At 33.5% G+C, this 14476-nt stretch overlaps 2 protein-coding genes across 2 annotated transcripts in view; one reads left to right on the top strand and one right to left on the bottom strand.

Annotated features, from left to right (window-relative positions):
• Positions 1-49: 49 nt before the first annotated feature.
• Positions 50-4745, bottom strand: ifnphi4 (interferon phi 4). The gene is made up of 5 exons (XM_056468874.1): positions 4614-4745; positions 2800-2877; positions 2366-2509; positions 1232-1309; positions 50-139 (listed from the first exon to the last, which is right to left on the bottom strand). The coding sequence occupies exons 1-5, from the start codon at positions 4743-4745 to the stop codon at positions 50-52; spliced, it is 522 nt and encodes a 173-aa protein (XP_056324849.1).
• A 2836-nt stretch (positions 4746-7581) lies between these two features.
• Positions 7582-14476, top strand: part of plekhm1 (pleckstrin homology domain containing, family M (with RUN domain) member 1) — a 39666-nt gene continuing 32771 nt past the window's right edge. Inside the window, exons 1-2 of the mRNA XM_056469410.1 lie at positions 7582-7766; positions 13384-13472. Coding sequence (XP_056325385.1) covers positions 13419-13472 — 54 coding nt within the window. The 5' untranslated portion in view covers positions 7582-7766; positions 13384-13418. The remainder of the gene's footprint in view (positions 7767-13383; positions 13473-14476) is intronic.

Consider the following 14476-nt stretch of genomic DNA (forward strand, 5'->3'; position numbering starts at 1 on the left):
AACACTGAAATGCTTTAAATCCTTCTGTAAATAAAGGGAAGCTCCTGTTTTAAACATGAGTTTGGAAGGAGAAGGAGTGCAGCTGATTCATCAAACTGATCACTCGTTTTCTGACCATCTCCCAGCTTCTGCCTCCATCCTGAAAGAGGAACACGACAAATCAGTTAAATACAGAGCCACTGCACTACATATGAGAAGAAGGCTGCGAAAAAAACATGTCTTCATTGTTTAACCTTGTGATCTTTTACTCAAAACAACAAAACTCATGAAGAACAAACAGTTGCAAATCTAATATCAAAAAACAACAACAAAAAAAACGCATATTAGATCAATAGTGTGTTGTGATTATTAGCACCCTTATGGATTCATGCGAGTAAAATATAAGTGTTTTCCTATTTATATTTGACGTTTTTGTAGCAGCAAACCATTGAGGAACAGGAAATTGTTCAACCATTATCTCTTGTTTCATAGGAGTGCGCTCAAAAAATTATTTTTGTTGCTTGTTCAAACTACAGTTGAAGTCAGAATTATTAGCCCCCCTGTTTATATTTCCCCCCCAATTTCTGTTTAACGGAGAGCAGATTTCTTCAACACATTTCTAAACATGATAGTTTTAATAACTCATCTCTAATAACTGATTTCTTTTATCTTTGCCATGATGACAGTGAATAATATTTGCCTAGATATTTTTCAAGACACTTCTATACAGCTTAAAGTGACATTTAAAGGCTTAACTAGGTTAATTAGGTTAACCAGGCAGATTAGGGTAATTAGGCAAGTTATTGTATAACGATGGTTTGTTCTGTAGATTATCGGAAAAAAATAGCTTAAAGGGGCTAATAATTTTGACCTTAAATGGCTTTTAAAAACTTAAAATCTGCTTTCATTCTTGCCGAAATAAAACAAATAAGACTTTCTCCAGAAGAAAAAATATTATCAGACATACTGTGAAAATGTCCTTGCTCTGTCAAACATTGACAAAAACTGTTCAATAATCACAGTTGGAGATCTGCTAAGGATAATGGGTCGGAAATTCTCCAAAATTGCATCTTCAACATCACCACAAACTGTCTGAAAGAGTTTGTCTCTATACTCTCATTCAAAAACGAACTCAAACATCTCCAGGAGACCAAAAGGCTAAACAATAATGGTATTTTTTACACCCTTCTTTGCTCATGTTTGCTCATATGCACTGCAGATGAAGGGTGATCTGTTAATATTAGAGTCTCACCGTGTTCAGCTCTGTCATTCTTCTCAGCCTGTTAAAATACAGATGCAGCTTCTTGTTCCTCTTCATTTTGTAAGAGCCCTGCATCGAGAAACAAGATGAATGATTATTTCTGACTATTGATGATATTATGCACATGTACAGTTGAAGTCAGAATTATTAGCCTGCCAGAATTATTAACCCCCCGGTTTACTTTTTCCCCCAATTTCTGTTTACGGAGAGTAGATGTTTTCAACACAATTGTAAACATAATAGTTTTAATAACTCATCTCTAATAACTGATTTATTTTGTCTTTGCCATGATGACAGTAAATAATATTTGACTAGATATTTTTCAAGACACTTCTATACAGCTTAAAGTGACATTTAAAGGCTTAACTAGGTTAATTAGGTTAACTAGGCAGGTTAGGGTAATTAGGCAAGTTATTGTATAATGATGGTTTGTTCTGTAGACTATCGGAAAATATATATAGCCTAAAGGGGCTTATAATATTGACCTTAAAATGGTTCATAAAAAATTAAAAACTGCTTTTATTCTAGCCGAAATAAAACAATTAAGACTTTCTCCGGAAGAAAAAATATTATCAGACATACTGTGAAAATTTCCTTGCTCTGTTAAACATCATTTGGGAAATATTTTAAAAAGAAAAAAAGATTCAAAGGGGGGCTAATCATTCTGACTTCAATTGTACATGAAGACACACATATTAGCCCTCCTGTTTAATTCCTTAACAGATTGAGGAATTGAGTGAAACAGTGAATTTTTTCACAGTGTTTCTTATTATATTTTTCTTATGGAGAAAGTCTTATATCTTTTCGTTTGTTTTAGTTATTTTACTTATTTATAAACCGACGTTTGTCCAATAACTTGCTTAATTAACCTAACTTTCCTAGTTAACCTGATTAGTTAAGCCTTTAAATGTCACTTTAAGCTGAATGCTAGTATCTTGCAAAAGAACTAGTCGGATATTATGTGCTGTCATAATGCAAAGATAAAATAAATCAGTTATTAGAAATTATATAAAAGAAATTCTGTTTAAAAAAGAAAAATCTTCAGCTTATGGGAAATATTTGAAAAACAAAAGTAAAACTCATATATGAGGACTAATAATTTTCGATGAATCTGTAAATACTCACACATGAGCGCAGTCCATCGATCTCCTCATGCATGATGTTTAGGAAATCATCCATTTTTTTAGCATCCCAGGGAACAAGTGAATCGTCGAAGAGGGCAGTGATTTCCACCAGAGCCTGAATGACGAACTGGATCTGCTTCTCAGGCTGTAGAAGAATAGAAATAGACCGATGATGAATATATCAGTCATTTCACTGTAAAAAATATGACAAAAAGTCATGACTGCAAATGTTTTTAGGTTACTTTAACTCATACTGTAGGTTAATCAGCTGTCGACTATATTTTTTAAGTAATCCAAAGTTTAACTTAATATTTTTAGTCAGTTTGACTGAGATGACTAGAAAAGTTCATTTAATTCAACAAAAAAACAAACAATTTATTTTAAATGCATCACATATTAGGGAATCTTTCTGTGTAAAATATATGCGTGATTGACCTCTGCCATCCTGTGGTTATTGATCAGGTCATATGGGATGGGGTTGATGTCCTCATTGTCATCATGGATTTTTTCTCCCTAAAATAAACAGGAACAGATTTAATGAGATCTGCATGCTGATGGTGTGAACTATTCAGCATCCCCTTTAAATTATTAATTTTGTTGGCTATTAACTGCGTTGATCACTGAAAAATATATTTTAAAAATAATTTTCTCGTGCTTCACTTGTTCTGTTCTGAGTTTCCTCTCAGTCGGGTCTTCCACAAAGGTATTTTGAAGAATGTTGGAAACTGGTAACTGTTGATTTGTATATTTGATCTTTATGTGGAGGTCAATGGTTACCATTTTTGACATTCTTCAGAATATCTTCTTTTGCTCAGGAGAAGAAAAGAAACTCATAAAGGTTTGGAACCACTTGAGGGAGAGTAAATAATGAGTCATTTTAATTTTTGTGTGAACTACCCCTTTAAGACTCACATTAGAATGTGTCCAGCTGTTTGATTAAATAATACATTTTCATTCATTCATTCATTCATTTTCCTTTCGGCTTAGTCCCTTTATTAATCTGAGGTCGCCACAGCGGAAAGAACTGCCAACTTATCCAGCACATGTTTTTACGCAGCGGATGCCCTTCCAGCTGCAACCCATCACTGGGCAACATCCATACCATAGATCCATACACACTCATACACTGTAAAAAATCAATTCGTAAAATTTACGGTAAAAGAACAGCAGCAGTGGTTTCACCATTAAAAATACGGTACAAACCGTAAAAGTAATTTCTCGTTTTTACAGTAAACTACAGTATTTCACTTATAGATGTAATATGTCTGTATTTTGAAATACCAACAAATACACATCTTCTGTAACTCAGTTAGACATGTTAGCACAGCCATATCCAGGTGGTGGTGAGATAGGCAAGTTACATAGTGATTTAATGCTCATCACATACAACTTGTCCCACAAGCAGTAATAAAATACAAGTTAATAGAAGGTGATCAGAGTCATTCACACAGCTACTAAACACCATATGGTAACACGCATAAAATTAAAGTCATGAAATAAACATTGTTTATCAACATTAGATGTAACATAAATCTCTAATGTACATCACTGATGGGGAAACAACTAAAAAGATCCATAGTAATGTCAACAAAAAGCATAAAAAGTGATGTGCTAAACAGAGAGCTCAATTTACGGTTCTTCGCCGTATATATTAAGGAAACTTTCTATTAACCAGGTTATGGATTTGTACTGTAGCAGTGTTTTACCGTTGAAAATCACGGCCATTTTACGTACAATTTAGCTTACCCAATTCACCTATGCCCCATGTTTTTGGACTTGTGGGGGAAACCGGAGCACCCGGAGGAAACCCACGCCAACACGGGGAGATACTCCAGAAACACAGAAATGCTAACAGGCCCAGCCGGGGCTTGAACTAGCGACCTTCTTGCTGTGAGGCGATCGTGCTACCCACTGCGCCACCGCGACGCCCCTCTAAACTTTTATTAATTATTTTTTTCTATTGAATTCAAAATGAAATATTTTGACGAAAGCATTTTCAGAATATCTGGTTTTGTGTTCAACAGGGGGAAAATCATTAAAGTCTAGAACTTTCAATTTTTATGATTATTCTTATTTTTCTGCTGAACACAAAACAGGTCCAGCTTTCTCCAGAATATCATCTGTTGTGTTCGACAAAATACTGAATTTTTAACTGGTTTGTGACAAGTTAAAGGTCACAATGGTGAGTAAATGATGCCAGGCTTTTCAGTTTTGGATGAACTATCCCTTTAAAAAACGTTCAAACTCACCATCCTCCTGAGGAGATCCAGAGAGATCCCGTGATGATGCTGAAGTTTGTGTTTGACCCAGCGGCAGCCCAGCACAGAGCTGAAACTGACCGACAGGAGCACACAGAACTGCGCAGCCGCAAACACCTTCATCCCGCTCTATCAGATAAAATGCTTATAGACGCTCGAAGCCACAGGTGGATCCGCTGATTCCGCTGCTGGGTTTTCGCTGAAGCTCTGGCTGTTTTTGTTATTGTCTGATGTTGGATGATTTCTTTTTTTGCTCCTGCATTCTGTCCGCGTTTTATATGTCGGCATTTCAGCCCTGAATTTTCACTTTCCAATTAGCGCACCTTTCGCAGGTGTATACTGTTGCGCAAGAGCTATTGTGGGAAAGCACAGCTGAAATTCCTAGCCTGTACTGTATATTTCATATATAGCCTACAGAAATAATGATATATACATTATAGTTTTCAAAAATCAACCAATATTAGTGTACAATAGTGGACATTAATATTTAAGGCAAAAACGGATTTTCCACTTCTATAGATGTATCATGGTCACACTTTACAATAAGGTCGCATTAATTAATGCTAGTTGATATACTTTATTAATCGCAATTCAACATTTACTAATGTCTTATTAAAGTATAAACTCAAGCTTGTTAACATTAGTTAATGCACTAACATGCGCTAAAAATGAACAACTTTATCATCAATAAATAATGTTAGCAAAGTTGTATTAATACTGTAATAAATCTGTTGTTCATTGTTTATGTTAGTAAATACATTAACTAACATTAACTAATACAACCTTATTGTAAATGGTTAGTTTTAATCATTAGTTAAAATATTGCATGTACACAATGTCTATTAATATTTAAATAAAAAACAATAATGCAATAACAATAATGATGACAGGCTGAGAAAATAAAATAGGCATAAAAAGAAAAAAAAGAAGAAGAAGAATTAATATTATTCTTAATGTTTTATTAGCTTACCATTATCATAATTGTTATTGTCATTATTCTTTTTTATTTTATGTATAGCCTATATTATTATAGTTATAATAATTATACAATAATAACAGAAATAGGACTAACAATAATAATAATAATAATGAGTAGTAGTAATAGTGATATACTGTTTATTATTATTATTATTGTTATTATTATTATTAATACTAATAATAATAATAATAATAATAATAATAATAATAATAATAATAATAATAATAATAATAGTAAAGTAGTAGTAGTTGGTTATTATTTCAGAAATAACATTCAGCTCTGTTTTGGAGAACCGTATTATAACTTTAATGTCATTACAAAAGGCTATTAATGCATGAATATTGAGCATGAAGTTTGTTTATTCTTTCTGGTTGATTTATTAATGTATTTGTTTTCACATTCCTGGTTTAAAGAAAGTATATGGGTCTTTGTGTGAGTGTCAACTTTGAATCTTACAGTAGAAAAATGTGGGAAAGAAATTCCGAGCCGAGCCTGAGAATGTGAAATCGAAAGCTAGTGACGTCGCATTGCGGTGACGACACAGGCTATGATAATCCATTTCATCATCGAATGCTTATTAATTATTAGGCTACATTATTAATAATTGTTACAACAATATAATAAAACACTAAGACCGCGAGCTTAATTATTTTTTTAATGAATGAAGTTGTATTAATAGCCTAAAGCATTTTTTTATATTTGCAATAAGTAGACCTAAACGGCATGATGCAATGCGAGGCAAAAATATGACCGATGATGATGATGATGATGATGATGATGATGATGATTATAATAAGCCTTTATTCTAACGGCTAAATTTCACATAGTCTAAACAAAAATATCCCCTGTTAAATTTATGTCTTTTTAATTGATTTTGACTTAGTTTCTTCAATGACTTATCATTTTTATTGTTTTGTGTTCTCTGCGATAAAAAAAAAATAAATAAAAAGAAACAAGAAGTTTAAGAAGAACTACAAAGGTAAGCTAAATAAATAAATCAATCAATCAATAAATAGCATGGCATTGAAAATCTACCTGTATAAAGACAGCATTCTGTCCCTTTAAGTCTTTATTTTTAGGATTCAGTTATTTTAATTTATTTCGCTTTTTTAAGCAGATACTATACATTAGAGGTTACTTTGTGAAATAGGCCGCCTATTCTAAACTTTACAAAAGAATTGCATAATAACCATAATTTTCTTATGCTAATTTTCCCTTTTTAATTAGACTGTTTTCTCTTTAGTTTAATTTTTCTGCTTTGTAAACTATACTGATTGTTGGTTGATGTAAAGTGTTGGTAAAGTTCTAGATGAGATACAGCTGCGGATAAATCAATGTGGCATAATATTTGTGACACTGTACAAAATAATTAATATTTTTACACTGCTGTGAGTTTGAGGGTACATTATTTCTAGCAACAACCATAACACATCACACGACTGGTTTTTGGAAGGGATACAGCCGCGAACGGAGGCTAACGAAGCGAAAATATTTATTAATTTACCTATTAATTTAATTTTATTAACGTCTACCCCTACGCCAACCCTAATACCAACCCTCACAGTAATGAAAAACCAGTCATTACACCGAATATTCATCATATTATTTATTAAATTACCCGTTAAATTGTATTTTAGTAGCGTCTACCCCAACCATAAACCCAACCGTCACAGTAATGTATTACACCGAATATTCTTCGTATTATTTATTAAATTACCTCTTAAATTGTTTTTTATTAACGTCTACCCCAACCTAATACTCACAGTTATGTACAAATATTAATTGCGTTTGTACAGTGTCACAAAATTAATGCTATATTGATGTGAGTATCCGCAGCTGTATCCCATTTAGACTTTACTCTGTGCTTATGGCTGTTCCCCGTCTCAGTACAATCAATGCTGCGCACGGTTTGCGCAATCGCACAGCTCGTCAACAGGAACAAGATGAACCATGCGTTCATTTCCCATGCTGCATTTCGCGTCAGCTGATCTGATCACATCTGTACCTCCTTTGCGCTTCTGTTTTTCCTGGATCAGCAAACGAGTGACAGATATCACACGACTCGAGCTCATGTCGCTTCAGTAAAAGGAAAGAAAACACGAGAGCCACGATGAGCGCGTAGGAGTTCAGAGGAACCCGCGACACATCGACGCAGAACAGACATGGTGAGTCGAGTTCACTGCATTAACAACGTTTCCAATGTCTCTGTTTTTTCACAGAGATAAAGATGGTTTTATATCCGCTCCTTGTATTGTTTAACACGCAACTTTAAATATTCAGTCTGAAATAGCATGTGAAGATGACTTCAAAACAACATTAGCACTATTTCATTGAGTTTAGTTTACCTTAACGTGTACTTTAATAGTTGTTGGCTGCTAATATGAATTCCTTATTTTGAATGTGCAAACAAAACAATTCTGAAGTTATATTATTTAGGAGAAAGTGTGAATGTGCGAATATAAAACCAACATTAGGTTACCACAATGTTGTTACACAATCTGAACGTTTAAAATGGACCTTTAAAAGGTTTGTGTTTCATTTAAGGCGTTTATATGTTTCTTAACTCATGTCAAGGGCAAAAATCACAGTTTATTCAGTATAAACAATGTTTTTGGGTGGGCTGTGGTGTTATTCTGACCTGTCCTGAATTTTATGTGGTTAATGAGGTTGACAATGCCTGATAATAGATGTATTTGGTTATGAGTCAAATACATCATTGAGGTAAAGTTAGTTTTATATTCAGATATTTATACATTCTCCTTAATAATATGATTTCAGAAAATTATTCTTTGCAAATTCTAAATAGGGAAATCATATTAGCTGCAAACGACTATCAAAGTACAACATTGTTCACAGTCAATTAGATAGTGTTAATGTTGTTTTGAAGTCACACTTGCATGCTAATTCTGACCGAATATTCAAAGTAACATGGTAAACGATATAGAGACTTCTAAATGAACCAATGTGCGAATATAAAACCAACTTTACCTCTTTAAGTTGGTTTTATTTTCGCACATTCAGACTTTCTCCTTAATAATATCATATCAGAATAGGATTATTTTCAAAGTCTAAATGGTGAAATCATATTAGCAGCCGATGAATATCAAAGTACAGCATTGTTCATAATCAAATAAATAGTGCTAATGTTATTTTCAAGCCATATTTACTTGTGATTTCAGACCCTGTATTCAAATTAGCGTAGTAAATAATATAGGGAACGTTAACTGAAGAAATGTGCGAATATAAAACCAACTTTACCTTAATAAATACATTGATTATACCTTTTAGTTGTATAATTCCAAAAGCTCAAATTAGGTAAATTATGTTCTTACTCAATGTAATGTAATGTTTTTGGACACTTAACTTTGAGTTATTTATTCATTTAAGTTGTTTTATAGTTTAAATTATGTTTTTCGAGTACATAATTTTATGTGTGTTTTTGTTATTGAAATCAATATTCTGTGTAGCAAAACAATTGATTATGGATATAAATTTGTTTTCAAAGTATAACTTTTAATTTCGAAGTATTAAGAAAAAGTCATGAAAGAGTAGCTTTATTTAATATAGAGGTAAATTTGGTTTTATATTCGGATATTCAGACTTTCTGCTTAATAATATAATTTCAGAAAAATATTCTTTGCAAATTCTAAATAGGGAAATCATATTAGCAGCCAATGATTATCAAAGTACAACATTGTTCACAGTCAATTAGATAGTGTTAATGTTGTTTTGAAGTCATACTTGCATGCTTATTCCGATCGAATATTCAAAGTAACATGGTAAACAATATAGAGACTTTTAAAATAACTAATGTGCGAATATGAAACCAACTTTACCTCTATTTATTTAATTAAGTCTCTTTAAGCTCAGTAAATATCAGATTATCAGCCTTAGCAGTTATTTAAAATAAAACTTTAAGATTTCAACCTGCAAAACAAGCATTTCAATGTTATTAAAAGGGTAGTTCACTCAAAAATAAACTTTTAGTCACTATTTACTCTCCCTCAAGTGGTTTTAAACCTTTTGGAGTTTATTTTTCTGTTGAACATAAACGATATTTTAAAGAATGTTAAAAACTGGTAACCACTGACACACGTAGAAGGAAAAACCAATATTGTTGAAGTCAATAGATGCCAAGTTTCCAAACATTTCTCAAAATATCCTCTTTTATGTTCCACATAAGAAAGTCAAACGATTTTGTGGTAAGTGAAGTGTAGGTAAATGCTGACAGAATTTTCAGTTTTGGATGAAATTGTTCTATAAGCACATGTATTTATCAGTAGAACCACATGTAAATATGATGAACAAAGGATGCCTAATTTAATGTGAAATGAAAATGTCGACTTGTGCATGTACTTCACTGACTTGTGACTGGAAATCCATCTGAAGAGGAAACTGGCAGGAATGTGTGTATCACTTCCACTATTTGACACTTAAACAAAGACTGTCAGTTTATCATACACACTTTTATTCTTCTGCTTATTGTGTTTTAATGAGCTTCATTTAAATCTCTTGTATTATGTGAACATGCAGGGATTTTAGCACCATCAATCAATCAATCAATCAATCAATCAATCAATCAATCAATCAATCAATCAATCAATCAATCAATCAATCAATAAGTTGACAGTTAAATCAGCAGGTTTTTATGTGTAATTTGACAAAACCACCACAAAAGCATTTCATCTACATGTTTAAAAAGTGTCTTGGATTATTGATTGGGGAGGGCTGAGACATGTTTTAACAAGAAAGTCGAAAAGTAAAATCTGATTGATTGAGCCGTTTAATGGGAGCCGTCTGATGAAACAAAGATGGTGAACTGATTAGATCGATGCTTTCATTTGCATATAGACAGTGATCAACAAACTATATTTACAGCCTTCTGATCTGCTCGTGGAAGATCAAGCAGGAATGAGTGAGGTTTGGTTTTGGCCATTGATCAGGCGGAGCTTCTGTTTAGATTTACAGATAAATGTGTATTCGTGAATACAAAGACTAAATTAAATCTCTTCAGAAGACGTGACATATTGATATATCTTAATTTCGAGTGAAAAGATTTGCAGTGGAGGTACAAAAATAGGTGCTAAAAACATGTTGTTTTCTGAAGATGAATAATGGACTATAAAAATGATAGGTAAGTTGTCATAATTGCCCAACATTGGGTCAAATATTGAGTGCTGTTGATTTGGGAACACATGAGCGTGAGCAAGCGATGACAGCATTTGAATTTTTACCCTTTAGTTAATCTTAATTTATTTAATAAGACTTTATTATAAAGTGTTACCCTTTTACAAAGATAAAGAGTGACTGAAGCCCCTATTTACTATTTAGATTCATATACTGAATAATGCATATGTAAATACAAGTAAATGTTTCAGTTTTTTCCCACATTTGACTAGTTTAAGAGTAGCCAAACACACATTTGACTGTATTGCATTTATAGTGTAAATGCTCATAGTAAAATACGTTCAAACAGCTGGAAAAGACCACAATCTAGCATCTTCTGCCTGAAATGGTGACCATTATCGAGAGAGTACACTAAAACAAGGTATTCATACATTTGTTGTCTGTGCGTGATCTTTAATGACCAGCTGATATTTAGGAACTACATTTCCTAAATATTTTTCAGACTCTTATCATGTCTAGATAGGGGTCTGGATGCAAACTTGGTGCATTGCAATCTGAGCTGCATCCAATGCTTTTTAATGGGCTCACTTAACCCCACCCCTAACCCTACCCCTCACAGTGACGTCACTCGCTCCATTTGAGTGCATTGTGTCTGACATTGCATCACTGAGTGATGCAATCTCAGCTTGCATCTTAAAGGCTGCATCCAGAAACTATTGCATGTCTAAGCTGGACGATTGCAACACTCTTCTGGCCGGACTTCCATCATGTGTAGTCCAGCCTATTTGATGATAAAAAATAGTTGGCATCGCATCTGTTTTTGTATTTGTTCATCATGATGTAATCTTTGTTTATTCAGCAGTGCTCGTGTGCAGTGTTGGGTGTGATTACTTACAAAGTAACTTGTTACTGTAACTATATTACTTATTTGCTGAAAAAGTACTTTTCATTTTAAAGTAATTTAATTACAGTTACTTATTCTTGTATTAAATATTGTACATACTGAATATTCTACACTTTTGCAAGAGAAGCAGAGAAATTGTTGTCTTGTTATGCTAAGATCTTGCTTGATCTTGTATTCATGAATATACATTTATCTGTAAATCGAAACAGAACCTCCGCCTGATCGATGACCAAAACCAAACCTCACTGGTTCTTGCTTGATCTTCCAAGCAGATCAGAAGGCTGTAAATATATGCTATTGTTTCTTGTTATGATTGTTTCATATTTTGCTGAATAATTGCATTTTTAGTAATGAAGTAGCGAAAGTTGAAAAATTGCACATGCTTCAGAATCAGTGTACAATATGTACCTGGTTAAACATTTTTTAAGTGTTAGTGTTTTAGTCAATATAACTAAAAGGTCCTAAGTTTTATTGGCTATTCATAAAGATGTATATGGATTTTTAGTACCGAGTCAAGAATTACTTATTGAGTAATTAAGTTACATTTTAGACGAAGTAATCTGAAAAGCATTTTTACATACAGTACTGACAAATCATTAAGATTTATTAATTAATGAATCATTAACTAACTGCTTACCTAACACCGTGTGTTACACTGAGTGCTTTCTCTAAAGTCAATTAGAGCATGATGAAATGAGAGGGAAGAGCCTTGATGAAATCTGAACCATACAGTGTAAAACACAAGTGCTCTCCTGGGATTTGTCTTGGTTGACTGTTTGTGATCGAATCTCTGAAAGCAGATCTTAATATCAAGGACAAGCATGAGCATTTCTTAACCCTTGTGTGCTGTTTTGGATGTTTTCATCCACTCTTTTGAGCTTTAATTTGGCACTTTCTCTGTGTTTCAGCAAATGCAATGATTTTTGGTGACAAATCTTATTTTGACACATATTTTGGGAAAAATGCTTTGAAAACTTAAAATTCAACAATACACTCTGGGCAAATTTACTAAACTTGTTATGTTCGTGGTAGTTTTTGCCCTATTGACGTCCATTATAATGATATTTTGTGTCTGTGTGAGAGACCTTTGGCACTTATCTTGATCAAAATAAGCAGCTCTCAGAACAGAGTAAACATAGTAAGTTTATTTATGCACACAAATCTGCTGAGTTACTCCATAGAACTCCATTTAAAAGCCAGAAAGTGTTTTTTGCACAGGCCTATCTAAAGGGTTAATGCTGCCAACTGATGATCAACAGTAAAAATGACACGTTTTACCTCTTCCTAACAGGGAAATCCACCAACAGTTAAGAATGCATGATTATATGCTGTCATGGCTTTTCAATCAAAAAATGTCATCACAATGGAAGTCAATGAGGCAAAAACAACCATGAACATAATGAAATAGTAATACATTTGAGCTGTAATCAAGGTTTAATGTACCTGCTGAGTGATTTTATGTTTATATTTCATTTTGTTTATGTGTTCTGAGGGAAAGTTTTACCTCTATGTACAAATTTGTGAAAAACGCCTCTGTTTTTATTCATCACATCTTGCACTTTGGGTTAAAACAGAAGTACTCTTTTGACCAAATCAAGTAAAAGTTATAGATTTTGAAACTTCTGAAATTTGAAAGTGATATGCAATGGGAATGTTACAGTGTTTAGACACCGCATGAGTTACACTGACTGAAACAGATTGTTGCAATGCTCCTGATTTCCTCTATTTGGATTTGTCTGTCTGTTTTGCAGCGCGTGAAGTGGGAATAATCACAGCTAGAGGAGCCATGCTGGCCACCCAAACACCTGAGAGCGGCCCAGACGCTAAAGATGTTAAACAGGTTTGTTACTTCCTCATCTTTTTGATTTCATTTTGGGAACGTTACATGGTCATTGATGGCAACTATTGAAAGCTTGCTGAGCAGGTTCTAGATGGAGCTCATTTCACTTGCGGGAAGCTAGGTCTGTTCAGGGAAACTTCCAGTACATTTACATTGAGTTGCTTATTAGAGACTTGCAGATATTCGATAACTCAATATACAGTTAAAGTCAAAATTATTCGCCCTTCTGTGAATTTTCTCTTCACATTCAAATATTTCCCAAATTATGTTTAACAGAGCAAGGAAATTTTCACAGTATGTCTGATAATATTTTTTCTTCTGGAGAAAGTAAGGATGACAGTAAACGACCACAAGGATGACAGAATAAACTGCAGCATGGATGGCAGCATAGATGATGGTAATGACAGCATAGATGACAGTAAGAATGACAGTATAAACGACAGCATAGACGACAGAACAAATGTCAGCAAAGATGGCGGTTAGGATGACAGAACAGACGACCATAAGGGCGACAGCATATACAACAGTAAGGATGACAGTAAAGATGAAAAGACAACAATAAGGACAACAGATCAGATGACAGAATACTCCATAGAATATGACAGTACAAAACAGAGAAAAACAGACAGGACGACAGATTAAGACGACACCAACAGACAACATGTACGTCAATAATGCTGATTTTCCTGAACATGTGGGCAATGAGAGTAGACGAAGACAAATGCGAAGTACAAAGCAGAAAGCAGGCAAGGGAATTTTGGCACAAATGGAACCCCATATTTTTTGGCATTAAATAAATAATATTTACTATTTTATACTTGTCTCCTACATAAGTGCATTGTTTATGATGGTATAACGGTATTGAAACTGATACCGTTGCTATTTTTAGATCCCGCGGTATACCGTATTACTGCCCAAGCCTAGTCGTAATCTGATTTCCCTTCATAATTGTTTTATTAATTGGGTGTTAATAGCTATTAATTATTATTAAGATATTATTATTA

The sequence above is a fragment of the Danio aesculapii genome, chromosome 12, assembly GCF_903798145.1.
Source record: "Danio aesculapii chromosome 12, fDanAes4.1, whole genome shotgun sequence".
NCBI lineage: Eukaryota > Metazoa > Chordata > Actinopteri > Cypriniformes > Danionidae > Danio > Danio aesculapii.